Genomic DNA, 14,221 nt, shown 5'->3' on the forward strand with positions numbered 1-14,221 from the left:
GCATCATTGCATTACATTGCATTAATTCACAATCACAATTAGTCAGAAGATGAATGGTGGAATTGTGGCTCAGCAAGAGGTTTTTTTAATATAATGGTTATGGAACCCTGAGGAGCTGCAGGGTGCTCCAGCCTCACATTCCTAAAGGAAGGTGCAGACCCCCAACATATGCAGGCAGGGTTCATCTAGACAGGCCAGCTTATTAGCTGTGATTCCTGCACTGCAGGGGGTTGGACTCGATGAGCCCTTGGGCTCTTCCAAGTCTACAGTTCTATGATTCTGGCTGTCTGGTTAAGCACAGAAAATAGTAGAAGGGCAGGGGAAAACAACACAGTTGGGGAGTGGGGTTGTTGTTCAAGCTCCCCACCCCCCAGTAACAGTAAGGTCAAATAAATAATATTTATTGTGTTGGTCCACAGACCATAGCAGAATAAAACAAGACACCAAGACTTCCATAAAAGTACAGGAGTCATCATTGTAATGGTGATGGACTCTACTTCATCAGAGGTTTTTAAACAGAGAGTTTGGATGGTCATCTGTCAAGGATTCTTTAGCCGTGATTCCTGTATTGCAGGAATCTCTGGGCTAGATTACCCTTGTGGGTCCTTTCCAAATCTACAGTTCTATGATTCTATGATTGTTCCATGTCAATCACACATGCTATGATTCTATTATTACTCCATGCAGTGAACTGCAATAATTTGTTTGGGCTTTCCTGCAGGAATCTTAAGTGAAACACTGGCCATTATCACAGGCAGAATACTAAGTGAAAGATCAGGATACTAATATTGAACATTTCACTGAATCATCCTACTAAATACACATGGCTAATTTCATGGCTATGTTCTACCTTCACTATCAAAGGCTCTGAGTACCAATTGCTGGGAATCACAAATGGGAAGATTTTGTTTTTTAAGTGGGAAGAGTATTGTTGTAATTTAAGTCTTCCTTGAGGGCTTCCCATAGGTACCTTGATGACCCCATGATAACAGGATGGTGCACTAGTATACACACTTTTTTTAAAAAAAAGTGTATATAGGCTCCAAAATTTCTATGCAATATGACAATGCAAAAATAGTTTGAAATCATATTAAATTTGTTACCTATTTTTGCTCACTTGTCCACTCCCTGAATTTTTACTTTTTCTTATTCTATTGAACATTTTAGATTGTCCTCATAAACTCATACAGTACATCTAACATATTAGTGTCATTGTCAAGATTAAAGTTCCTGCATTTCAAGTACATTCAGGTTCTCTCCATTTGTTACATTTCTATTCAAAACCATCTGAATATTTCATTAGCATGCGATTTGCTGCCAACATTAAAGAATTATGAAAGATGTTAAGGAGTATGAAGGCAACATGTTTTCCTCTAATTTCCTTGCTATCTATTACTTTGTTTCCATAAATGTTGAAAAATATGCAATTAAGATTCTTGAGGAACATGTTCAAGGTTAAGTTGTCATAACACATTGCCAGTATTTCTTCTCACAGAGTGGATATGTCTGCACAGAATTTTATGTAAGAGAACTAAAATGATTCATCTACTGGGTGCTATAGAAATTGTTAGTTATATAACTGCATGCAGCATGTTCACATAATATACAGTCTGATATTTGATTATGTGTTTATCTTGTATCTAATACTGTGGTACCTCGGGTTACATACGCTTCAGGTTACATACGCTTCAGGTTACAGACTCCACTAACCCAGAAATAGTGCTTCAGGTTAAGAACTTTGCTTCAGGATGAGAACAGAAATCATGCTGCGGCGGCAGCGGGAGGCCCCATTAGCTAAAGTGGTGCTTCAGGTTAAGAACAGTTTCAGGTTAAGAACGGACCTCCGGAACGAATTAAGTACTTAACCTGTGGTACCACTGTAATGAAGAGGTAACTGCTCTAGATCCATGAGATCTAGAGTGATCCATGCGACGGTCATCTCCAGGCTTGACTACTGTAATTCGCTCTATGCAGGGCTGCCCTTGAAGCTGTCCCAGAAACTCCAGCGGGTACAGAATGCTGCAGCGAGGCTTCTCACGGGGTCTCTGCCATGGGAGCATATTCACCCAGTGCTTTTCAAGCTGCACTGGCTCCCGTGGAGTACAGGGTCAGATTTAAGGTGCTGCTTTTGACCTTTAAAGCCCTTCACGGCCTAAGACCCTCGTACCTATGGGACCGCCTCTCCCGGTATGCCCCACGGAGAGCCTCAAGGTCCATAAATAGCAACACCCTAGTGGTCCCGGGCCCTAAGGAAGTTAGATTGGCTTCAACCAGAGCCAGAGCCTTTTCAACTCTGACTCCGGCCTAGTGGAACACTCTGCCTCATGAGACCAGGGCCCTGCAGGATCTGATTTCTTTCCACAGGGCCTGTAAGACAGAGTTGTTCCGCCTGGCCTTTGGCTTGGAGCCAATTTTATTCCCTCCCTCCCTCCCTCTCTCTCTCTCTTTTTTTTCCCCTTTCTTTTCCTTCTCCTCCTGCAATGAGGCTACATTTTAATATTTTAATGTTGTATTTTATTTTTGTTTTTAAGTTGTAATCATTCTTCTTGTTTTTATTATTGTTTGTAAGCCGCTCTGAGCCTGGCCTTGGCTGGGGAGGGCGGGGTATAAATAAAAAATTATTATTATTATTATTATTATAGATACACTAAAATGACTGTGTCTAAAAAAATTGGTCATGGACCCAATCAGAAAGGAGGTGAATCTTGACATAAACTTAAGTGGTGCCCAGGATCTGATGCTAGATGTTAAGTTAAATCAATTTGGAACAGTTTCCATACACCTATCAAATTCAACATATGTGAAAGTAAACATCTGCCAAGAAAGTTCAGCTGTCACATTTGACTTCAAAAGAGGAAATTTCTATTTAAATGATGAGATTGGTAGAACCAAATAATAGAATTGTAGAGTTGGAAGGGACCCTGAGGAACATCTAGTCCACCCCCCCTGCCATGCAGGAATATGCCGCTGTCCCATGCAGGAAACAAACCTGCAACCCTGGTATCAGCACCACACTCTAACCAACTGAGCTAAGGCCTATATAGTTATATGTCTAATACAAGTATAACAAGGAAAGAAATGAATTGTTTATGCATAAAGTTTTATCCTGCTTTTTCATGTCTTTCTAAATATCCAAAGCATATTGCATAAAATATATAAGCACACTCATAAAATTATTATTATTATTTTATTATTATTATTATTATTATTATTATTATTATTATTATATTTCTTTATATCCTACCTTTTCCCCCAACAAGGACTTAAGGTAACTTATAGCTAAAATAGAATACATAGCAATCACTAAAAATAAAAACAAAAACATTTAGAGAGAGAGTGTGTGTGTGTGTGTGTGAGTGAGAGAGAGAGAGAGAGAGAGAGATTAAAACATACAGATCATTACAAAAGTATTACAGTACCAGAGCTTTCCTTAAAAACAATCAGTTCCCAAAAGCCTGTTGGAACAAGAAATTATTCATCTGCCAGCAAAAGGCCAACAAAGAGGAACCAGTTTAATTTCTCTAGGAAGAGAGTTTCAAAGTCTGGAAGCAGCCACTGAGAAGGCCCATCCAAAAGAAAAATGACACTATAAATTGTTTCAAAATCTCATTTGTAATGAGGATGCAAGCTATTTCATAAAACCCTGAAAAAAATAGAAAGGTCTTAATATTTTCCCCTAAATGTTAAGCTGAAAGGAGAGTTCAAAAATAAGACACCATGACTGAAAAGGACCAGCTCTATTCCCTTCAGATTCCATCCAATGCTTCGGTGAAAACTAAAGTAGGATGTGGCCTGTCCATAGATGGCAGAATAAAAAAGGCTAGTGTCTTCAACATGGCCCATTAGACTAATAGTAACCAGCACAATTAGTTAATACTGGTACTATATGCTCTCTCTACTACTGTTTCCCTTATCCTTGAAAGGAATTGAGCTGCTGCATTCTACACAAGCTGAAGCTCTGAAGACTTTTCAACAGCAGCTTTATACACAATTCACTGCAAAAATAAATGACAAATGCATTAATCACATGAGCCCTAGGCTGCTTCCATGTTGAGCAGCTACCATGAAACAGCTATACTTTGTTCACTCACTTTATGTACGACACCTACATTACACAGTAAACAAAATACCCTCCTCCCATGCTTTCCCTGTTCAGCTTCTGCTACCCACCCCTCAGAAATGTATTATGTTTTAAAAGTTGCACAATTTTCTGAGGTGTAGCTGACCCATAGCACAGCCATTCCAGCATAACTGGCTGATAATGGCCTGCATATAATGTGTTCTAGCCATTTTCTTCTTTATAGTCTGTATCTCCTCTGTAGGAATTCTCACTATCTTGTCAACCCTTCTCTTCCAAATAGCATTACCTTTACAGTCGTACCTTGGTTTTTGAACAGAATGTGTTCTGGAAGTCCGTTTGACGTTTGGAACGTTTGGAAACCAAGGTGCAGAAGCCGTGCCGGACGTTCAGCTTCCAAGGTAAAGTTCACAAACTGGAACACCTACTTCTGGGTTTGCAGCGTTGTTCCTAGTTGTTCGTGAACTAAGCTGTTCGAAAACCAAGGTACGACTGTATTGCAGTGAGGTGGGTAGAACTGATCTGGAGAGAAGGAAGGAGTATTTAACCCTTTCCCACATATACTATCACATCACTGAAAATTCACACACACACACACACACACACACACACACACACACACACATTTGGAACTAGAGACAAGGGAACTGATCACTTGGCTATGTAATTTGTATCCCAGAAGTATGAATGCAGCTTAAGGCAAAACAACAAAAACTGGGTGTAGATAGATCATCTGTGTTTGAAACACAGCAGCCAGTGTTGTGAGATGGCACTGTGGAGCTGCCCTGACTCCAGAATCACTGTAGTTTACCTGGAAGGGGTTGGGCAGCAATGAGTTCAGGGCTATGCAGATGCCCCTGTAAGAGTGCCAAATTGGCTTCACCAGTACAGATTTTGTAATGCAGACTTTGTAGTTATCTGCCAATTTGTTGACCTGCATTTATGTAAGCACTGAAGCTGCATAGAAATAATTTATAAACTACACCTGATCGTAGCCAAAAGGCTGAGAAGCAATCTTCATTTTTTTCATTTGGCAAGTATGTATGTGAATTCTTTAGTTTAAGCAAATGCCTACTTACACAGAAAATACTGTACAGTGGAACCTCGGGTTACGTACCGTCCTCCTTACAAACGCTTCAGGTAACAAGCTCCGCTAACCCGGAAGTAGATGCTCCTGGTAGCAAACTTTGCCCCAAATTGCAAATGGAAGTCGTGCGGCAGTAGAAGCAGGAGGCCCCATTAGCGAAAGCGCACCTCAGGTTAAGAACAGCTTTGGGTTAAGAATGGACCTCCGGAATGAATTAAGTTCGTAAACAGAGGTACCACTGTAATTGTGTTTTTTTTTTGCCTTCTCCTGCTGGGTCTGATGTTACATATGATTTAGTGTTTTGCTTTTTTCAATATTTTGCTTTATGTTTAAGTAATTTTTGTCATAAGTTATAATAACAATAATATATTATTTATACCCCACCCAAATTTTAATAAAAACTTAGCAAACAAGAAGAAATTTTATAAAAGCAGCTGAATACCAAAAATATTTAATAAAAGTATGATGGGGGAGAGGGGAAACTGTTTTCTTTATGTACAAATATACATAGCATTTTTCTTCAAAGTACTGGGAATCAAGAGATTAGCCTATTCAAACTTGTAACCAAAGAGAAAAGGGAAAATACTATGTAAAACAGATAAAACATCACTTTTTAATTACATCTCTGAGAAGACGAATCAATCATAATACATTGGAGTTATTTTCTCAGTTTTGCCTTGCTATTCTGACATTTCCCCACTGAAGAAGAAGAAAAATGCCTATAGTAGGAACTTAACATATGTGACAAAGTTTATTTAATTAGAAACTCGCAAAGACACAACCAGGAACTGTTTGCATGAGTCAAAACCATACCATTTTGAATATATACAAATGTTCCAAATAAATATTAGTAAAGTACAAAACAGTTTGGAAATGTCCAAGCATACCCCATACTTGGGATTCATGGCAGCCATGTGTACGCCAAGCTTGTTTATCCTTGTACTGCTTATGCTTGTCTGTTTCTCTACCCCATGGCTCTACAGAAATCACATTTTAGATACTGCGACAGACATTTTCTACCTGATTTGTAAGGTAGGTTTGTGCATTTCTCTATGTGATTTATCTAAGCTTTGTGCAATTCCTCGTGACATTAATATAACATATTTACATAGAATATAACCTATAAAACATACATATGATGAAAACAACTGCCAGCTGGACTAGGGAAATAAACTAATGCCAACAAAACTTTTTTAGCTGGAGTGGGTGGGGAGATAGGTTTCCTGATACAGAATGGTAGTTGCTGTATAAATGCAGATCTGTTATTATTAGGCTGCAGAGAAACTAAGGTGTGGATGGCCAGATACTAAAGTGGGCCAAGTGCTCTGATCCAACAACACAGTGCATATTTGTACAATAGTATAGCCAATCCATGAAAAGCCACTCCTAAGCTACTTATTACCTTATCTTAATAAATTCCACCAATGAATTCCTTTATTAGAATGAAGTCACATACACACACCATTAACAAATTATTAATTATACATTAAATGCCTGTTACTAGTTCCAGGTAGTAACGGAAGCATTGATACAACTTCTCTATTAACAAAGGTAACAAAGGTGATTTAGAATATGTCAACCACTCTACAAAGTATTAAGAACATAAGTATTAACACCTGACTACCCTGGAAAATCATCATATCCTATCTGACTCTGGTTTATATATTTTATCATAAATAAGTATCACTTGATGTTTTTCCAATGATTGGTATTATTTTATAATGAATTTTAGGTGGCATAATGTTGGCTCTATCAAAATAAATTATTCATTTTGAATTATCAAAATATGTATTACACTGCTTACTGTAATGAGGTATTGATAGGTAGTTTTATGGTTGCATTGCAAGCCACATTTTTGGGATGCATTTATGTGGGAAACTGGCATACGAACTGAACTAATAAGAATGTTAGTGTAAGCGCTGGGCTCCAGTGCTAGCCGTTAATTCTTGCAGGCAGAATTCAGGTTTTTATTTTGTCCTTCTATACCTTAAATTACTCTCAGTCCAGTGCTCTAGCAAGGGCATCTATAGGAATTTTCTCAGCAACTGTCCAACAGCCATAGAACTTCTCTTCGAGACTCACAAAAGCCTAAGGATCCTAGATTATTTTCACATAGCACACTAAAAGGTGTACTTGAGGTTTTCAAGTATTATTTCTTTCACAGGAGACAAAGAACAACCATTTAAGCTTCTTGTATGAAAGTCAAATACAAATCACTTTAGGCAGTAATCCATGTTTGTTTTTAATGTTTGTTTGTAATTGGTTTAAAAGGATAAAATGAGAATTCCCCAGATGCCTAGATGCAAGATTGGGGTAAATACTCTCTTGGTGAAAGAGCTCCAGCAGATATTGAAAATGACAAATCATGCAGCAAAGCAAAGCAGTAAACTCCACTGAATTCAATAAAGCTTGCTTCCCAGTAGACATGTTGAGGATTGTGCTGTTAGAATGTTTTTGACACATGACCGAAGTCTCAGAATATTTTTACATACTACAGGGCCTCTTGGTGAACTATTTTACATACACAATAAACACAATACAAATTTTAAAAATTGAATATTTTAACCAGTGTTGTATTTTGCATTTGTGTTACAATTACAAAAACTACCAAGGCTAACATGTGAAAATGTCCTTAAGCCAGTAGGGGGTAGAGTTTTGTCTGCTCTGGCCTGTCTTTCACAAATGCTGTCATTCACTTTATGTCGAGTAGACAGATGGGACAGAAATCTAAATAAATATGCTTTAAAGATCTCAGCAACATCAGCAAGCAAATCCTTGGCAGAATTTCCTATCAACATTCCCATCATGTTTAATATACAGCCTAAATGTATTTGTTTTCAAGAACACACAAACATTTTATCATACAAAAGGAGACACTTGATGGGGGTGCATTATTCTAGTCAGAAATACAGTACTGAGAGTCTATAAGTGAATGGCTCCATCAGATATGGATAACTAAAGACAATAACTATTCACTGTACATAAGAAACACATAAATAACATGCTGTGTAAGGGGGGAAATGCCAACTAGATGGTTCTGATGAGTTCCTTGCTTCTGCAAAGAAACCATGAAGAATGGACAGTTTCTGCCACCTCCAAGGCATCACACCTAGTGATGATCAGATCCTAACAGATAAATGGTATTCTTAAATTAAATTTGATCCTATTTTATATTGTTTTGATTGATCTACAGTATGTTACTTTTATTGTGTATTTCTTTTGTAATATGTGTTAATGTTGTTCACCACTTTGGGGTGCTTTGGGCCCAAAAGCATTGCAGAAATGATCACCAGGAAAATGAAATCTATCTGAGGAGCTCATGTGTACAGAATAGATGCTACTCTATTAGTTGAACTTACAATGTGTCACCACACAACTCTTAGTTCTTTAAAGCACACATTCTCCTCTTTCAGATTGTTTCAACACTGGGAGGCCAGCTGCTTCAAAAACCACAGTCCCTTAATAGATGCTGTAATTTTCCAGCTGGCCAAACTCGACCCCCAAAAATGCAAGTCAGAAGCAAGCAAGATCGATCTCCCAACACCTTATTTTGCAAGGCACAGACGGCAAAGACAGACTCTTCATTTCCGTGTGGAATGTAAGCCGACCCCCGCGGCCTTGGGGACGACATACGACCCCTCCGCGGGTGTTGTTGGGCCGAAGAATATCTCTGCTGAGTTGGTCACAGCAACGAGAGCCGCAAACTGCATTTTATCTCTTCCCTCTATCTCTCTCTCGTGACCTTGGACAAGCATCCACCCGGAGCGAGTCCAGAAGAGAAGCTGCAACCGTATCGCATCCCCCAAGGACAGGAGAGATGGATCCACAGAGCAAGGACGGGGCATCTTCGCGTTGCAAGCTCAGCCCAGAGGAGGGATGAGAGGGGGGCGTAAGCCACACAAATCACACCAACATCAGGCAGTTGCCCTCCTAAACCCATCTATACGCACATAAACACACACATCCTGTGTTGTTGTTTTTTTGTGTGTGTGTGTGTGTGTGTGTACACACACACAGAGAGAGTACACACATACAGTGGTACCTCAGGTTAAGTACTTAATTCGTTCTGGAGGTCAGTTCTTAACCTGAAACTGTTCTTAACTTGAGGTACCACTTTAGCTAATGGGGCCTCCTGCTGCCGCCGTGCGATTTCTGTTCTCATCCTGAAGCAAAGTTCTTAACCCGAGGTAATATTTCTGGGTTAGCGGAGTCTGTAACCAGAAGCGTCTGTAACCTGAAGCGTATGTAACACGAGGTACCACTGTACACTGCTCCAGTACCTGCCCTCCTAAACCCATTTATACGCACATAAACACACACAGGCACAGTACCTGCTGCATCCCGCTAATGCCCCTTAAGCTTTATCCCTTTATCCCTCCCTGCCCCCCCCCGGCAGCTCCCCTCCCCCCTCCCCATGCGGCTGCGCCTCATCCAGCGCCTGCCAATACTTCTCTCCCCCCCCCCACACACACACACCACCTTCTCTGCGTCAGCCGTCGGCACCCCCTACCCGAACGCCTTTCCGTTCCGAGCCCCCCAGCTGTGCCTGCTGCCCTCCAACACCCGCGCACTCCTCCGTCCTCCCCTCCCGGCCCACGCGAGCTCCGCGCGCCCACCTGCTCTCCACCGAGCAGCCCCTCAGCCCAGCCGCCACTGGCTGCGTATCCCGCCGCCGCCGCCGCCTCAGCCAGCAGGTCCGGTTCTCTCTTCGCCGCCGCCCCGACGCAAGCGAGCGCGCCTCCTCTGCCTTCCCCACAAACCCTCGCCGCCTCTCAGCCCCGCATATGTCACAGACAGGAGGCCGGGCGGCGCCCCATTATCCGCTTCCCAGCCGTTAGCGCCAGGCCTGCTCGCCTTTACCTGTCAGACGAGGCCGCCTCCTCCTCGTCGCGCACCGCGCAGCTCAGCTCAGCCCCAGCTTTAAAGCCGCCTGGCTCCAGTTCCGCATCAACAGCCCGGGGAGGAGCGAACCAACAAGCCGGAGGAGGGCGGGGAGCGGGAGGTGGGAGAGCCAAACCATTCAGCCGCTCGCAGGGGGAGGGCGGGGCGGAACGGAACGAGGGAAAGCGGCGCGAGACCCGAAAGCGGCGGGAAGAGGCGCTGCGGAGTCGCTCGCTGCTGAGGGCCTTGAGAGCGCCGGGGGCCCCGGCCGGGCCCTGGGCCCTGCAGGAGGGGGTCGAAAAGCGGGCAGGAGCCGCGTTAAGCAACAAACTCCCCACCCCCACCCCACTGTGTGGGACAAGGGCTGTTGAAAGAGGCGTTATAATGAGCACGCAGGGCAACCAAAGAACCATTTCAATCCAAAGGAGATGCCACATGTTCTCCTCCCCCCCAAAAGCACAAACCCGCTACCCAAAGATGTGCACATTTAACAATGGTCGTTTACCAACAGTGAACATTATGTATTAGTTTTAATTTTTTGCATAAACATTAGCATTTTGCAAACAGTCAAAAATACAGAATTAAACGTAAAGGATATTGCAACAGCAAAGTTATATATATAAAAAACAGATTTTACAAATTGTTACAAGTGCTTTATAGAGTGAGTGAAGGCCAGTGGAAAGAGACCAACCTCAAGTGCAAAACAGACACAAGGCCGACACCATAGGTATGGCACTTGCTACAGTCAACAATCACATTGGTTCATGGGCCCAGGCTCTTAGGATGGTTGCAGGGCAAGCAATTTAAATCCCAACAAAGGAAGCACATACTACTGCAGTGCCAGGGAATCGCAGATTTAATTCCCGGCATCAATTTGTTTCTTCTAGGAAACAGAAGGATGGGTGTTTTTCTTCAAGTAAGTTAATCCTCTATGCAAACTTAGGTATGCTTAAGCACATTGATTGGGTGTGCCTAACTCTGCATAGGACCAGGCTGAAAACATTCAACTACCATATTTATAATGGGTATCAACCTTAAAGGAAAGTCCTTAGATAAAAACTTGACATGTTCAAAGACGAGAAGGAAGGATTATAAACATAGACCTCAAAATAGATTCAGGCCCCTTTCTTTTTTCAGTGTAAACTTGGATCACACATGCAAACTTATTTTTCTTCCTGAAGATATCTTATGGCAGCAGAGGAAAATATTGTTTTGTAAGACAAATTTGGAGTGAAGAACCAGGTTGGAGGGGAGAAAGTTCTTAACTCTTTGAATACCTGTCATTTTTTGCTGCAACAGTTCTCCAGTTGCTTTTCTTTCCACATGGGGTCCAAAGACATATGTAACTTACCCTTATAAACATTATGTCTGGAACTCTATAGAGGAAATGGCTGGTAGGGAAGGGAGTTGCAGCTGAAAATCAGTGGGAAGGATAAGGGTTAAGCACCACTCTACCAATTCTGTTCCAAATTGCCTGTTTCAAAGTGTCTCTTCTCTGAGAAAAATAGACATCAGTACCCACATTACACAGATACCCAAGTAATGTTTGATACTATTACAACATACATACACACCCACTGTAAGCTCATACAAATAGCTCAAAAGGACAGGGAACATTCTTGATCTCTGGAGTCCAGGCGTAGAGATACCTTCCCATGCAGATCTTTCCTGTCCACATGACTGAAGGAGTAGTACAAGACATGACAGAACATACAGCTGGCATCCCGAGCTAACCACACAAATCTCTTGGATTTGTGTCCTTGGAATGTTCCTCTGATCCACCTGGCACAATATGCATTCCCCGCAAGCCAAAAAATAATGAACTAGGCATGTTCATATAGACACAACCTTCTACGAAATCATTTGTCATGTTTTCATGTTTATGAAACCCAAAAGGAATACAGGTGCAACAAATGGTATCTACACAGAAACAGTATGGCAAGGGACAGCACTGATCTCCACTATGCCAAGACCATGCCTGACTGCGGGCGAGAGGGTTGATAGTTATAAAGCAAGCATGCTGCTCAGTGCAGATTCTACAGGTAAGATGTGTCCCATGTTGAAGCTGTGCTAATCTGCAAGTTCACAAACTTTATAAGGGCCACTTCACAGATTGCTCATTGAGACTGCAGTCCTATGTGTAATCAAGTGAATGCAAGCCACCCTGAACTCAGCAGGACTTACTTTTTAGTATCCATATACAGGATGGGGCTGCACAAATGCATGTAGTGTGTACATGTGATGTACACCTTCACATTAGAAGCAGCTGCATAGCAGGGATTGGTTATTGGGCATGGCTCCCTGTGCATTTTTGATATACACATGAATGGCCCTAAAATACCAGTGGTGGTATTTGAGGGGCGGGGATAGGAGTTGGGAAAGGAAATATCACTGAGTTTTCTTATGATACAGCTAACCTTCCAACCTTCAGAGCCCCTTTGAAAAAGTCAACAAAATTGCATTATGGTTACAGGTTTCTGAGGGGGGGAAATCCGTCAAGAACCAAAAACTACTCGAGATTGCCAGAAACATCTATGGATGAGAAAATGTATTTAGAATATTGAGTCCAGACAACTCCCAGTAAACTAAACAAACTGGATACATAATGGGGGCATGCCTCTGAAACCCTGAGGGGGGTGGGGGGTGGGTGGGGGGGTGGGGGTGTATGACAGGTCCTTGAAATTAAACACAGGATAAGTGCCTGAAGAAGGAGAGCCACTGGAGAAATTATTAGGGTGGGTTCGTCATCTCTACTACGTTGAGGTGTTTCAGTTGTTCCATTTCTGGAAGGCATTAAAATCAAAGGCTCAATCATTAACTGGTCCATCTCAATTGCCTTCTGCATTGTTTCAGAACAAAGAAACCACAAGACCATAGCCCTCTGCACTGAGCTCCAGTGTTTTGGAGAGGGGAGGACAGCTTCTGGTTAGCAACAGTCAAGGATGGGGTTGCTTCAGCTAGCTGGTGCACGGGGACAGTGCAGTCATTCATTGACATCCCAGATCTCTGAAAGAAGGGGTGGCAGCTTCTTGTCCTGTAGCCGAAGAGCAAACACCTGTTCAGAATGGACGCTACTTAGAGTCCGAAGACTGACCAGTTTCATTAACATCCGTGGGAACATTAGATGATCCTGCAAGGTCATATGCAAAAGGACAATGGTATCAGTCAGAGCCAAAATTCTACTTCAGTCTCAACTTCTCATTAGCAAAGCAGGACTACTAATGACTTGCTCCCATGGTAATAATACTTCAAGGCATTTTAGATATCAGCCTAATTAATAATGTTAAATCTAAGCCTATGCCAATCAGTTCAATTGTAAAATGACTCGGCAACCTCATAGATTGCAATGCACTGTGCCAAAGAACCCCAAGCTCCTTGCTCAGAACAAATTATGCAAATCATGGATAATGAATTTAAATCTTAGTATTTGGGTTTGGTTTTTTGGGGGGGAGGGGGAAATGGTACCATCAAGAACTGGGGAGTTAAATGACAAAGCAAAAATCAAAGGACTACAGGGCAGAAAGCTGAGAATATAGAACTAGGAGCAATTATATTGTGTACTAGGAGGCTTGGACAAGAAACAGTATTATGTTCTGTGCGCTAAAAATCCTGTTCAAGACTTGTGTTAGCTTCCAGGCCTTCAAGCAGCACATTTCAATCAATTCTCTCTCCCCATCCCCCAGCAACTACAGTTCAGAATCAGAATTGTATTATCTCCCAAAACAAGAATGTCTACCTTGTGGACCTTCCAGATGTTGTTGGATGCCCATGAGCCCATGTCAGCATGGTCAATAGCCAAGAATGATGGGAATTTTAGTCCAGCAACATCTGGAAGGCCACTGCACCCCTGGCCTAAAAGACAGCTGGACAGCTCCACATAGGGAAGGTTCCCCAAGATCTTGAGGAGCTGTTGACAGTGCTAGCAAAGGTAACTGACTATGGGTAGTTCCATATAAACAGGAGGCAGATAGAGGTTGTACAAGGCTGCATAATGTATATAGGATTGCCCATCTCTACAGGAGTCTAAGCTGTCACAGAATGTGCAGTAGCTGCATCTCCTAATCTACAGTTCCTTTAGGCCACCTTCATTTTCTGCACATGTAAAGATTAACTTGTTATAGAAAGCAGAAGCATATGGTGGCTGAAAAGGCAGAGGGCCTTCTTGGCAGTGGAGC

The 14,221-nt window shown here is 42.0% G+C and overlaps 2 protein-coding genes across 43 annotated transcripts in view; both read right to left on the reverse strand.

The window, feature by feature from the left end:
* MADD (MAP kinase activating death domain) overlaps positions 1 to 10,148 on the reverse strand; it is an 86,178-nt gene extending 76,030 nt beyond the window's left edge. For 36 of the 37 annotated variants that reach the window (XM_079950486.1, XM_079950485.1, XM_079950480.1 and 33 more), the window contains exon 1: positions 10,026 to 10,148. The gene's annotated coding sequence lies outside the window, so the exon portion shown is untranslated. Of the gene's footprint in view, positions 1 to 9,781; positions 9,929 to 10,025 lie in introns of those variants that run through there. The other variant, XM_079950468.1, reaches the window with a different exon arrangement.
* Positions 10,149 to 10,545: 397 nt separating this feature from the next.
* The window catches only part of NR1H3 (nuclear receptor subfamily 1 group H member 3), a 31,734-nt gene continuing 28,058 nt past the window's right edge, over positions 10,546 to 14,221 (reverse strand). For 5 of the 6 annotated variants that reach the window (XM_079952099.1, XM_079952094.1, XM_079952097.1 and 2 more), the window contains one exon: positions 10,546 to 13,176. In XM_079952099.1, coding sequence (XP_079808225.1) covers positions 13,118 to 13,176 — 59 coding nt within the window. In that variant the 3' untranslated portion in view covers positions 10,546 to 13,117. The remainder of the gene's footprint in view (positions 13,177 to 14,221) is intronic. The other variant, XM_079952098.1, reaches the window with a different exon arrangement.

Source organism: Podarcis cretensis (assembly GCF_951804945.1).
Source record: "Podarcis cretensis genome assembly, chromosome: 1".
NCBI classification, from domain to species: Eukaryota; Metazoa; Chordata; class Lepidosauria; order Squamata; family Lacertidae; genus Podarcis; species Podarcis cretensis.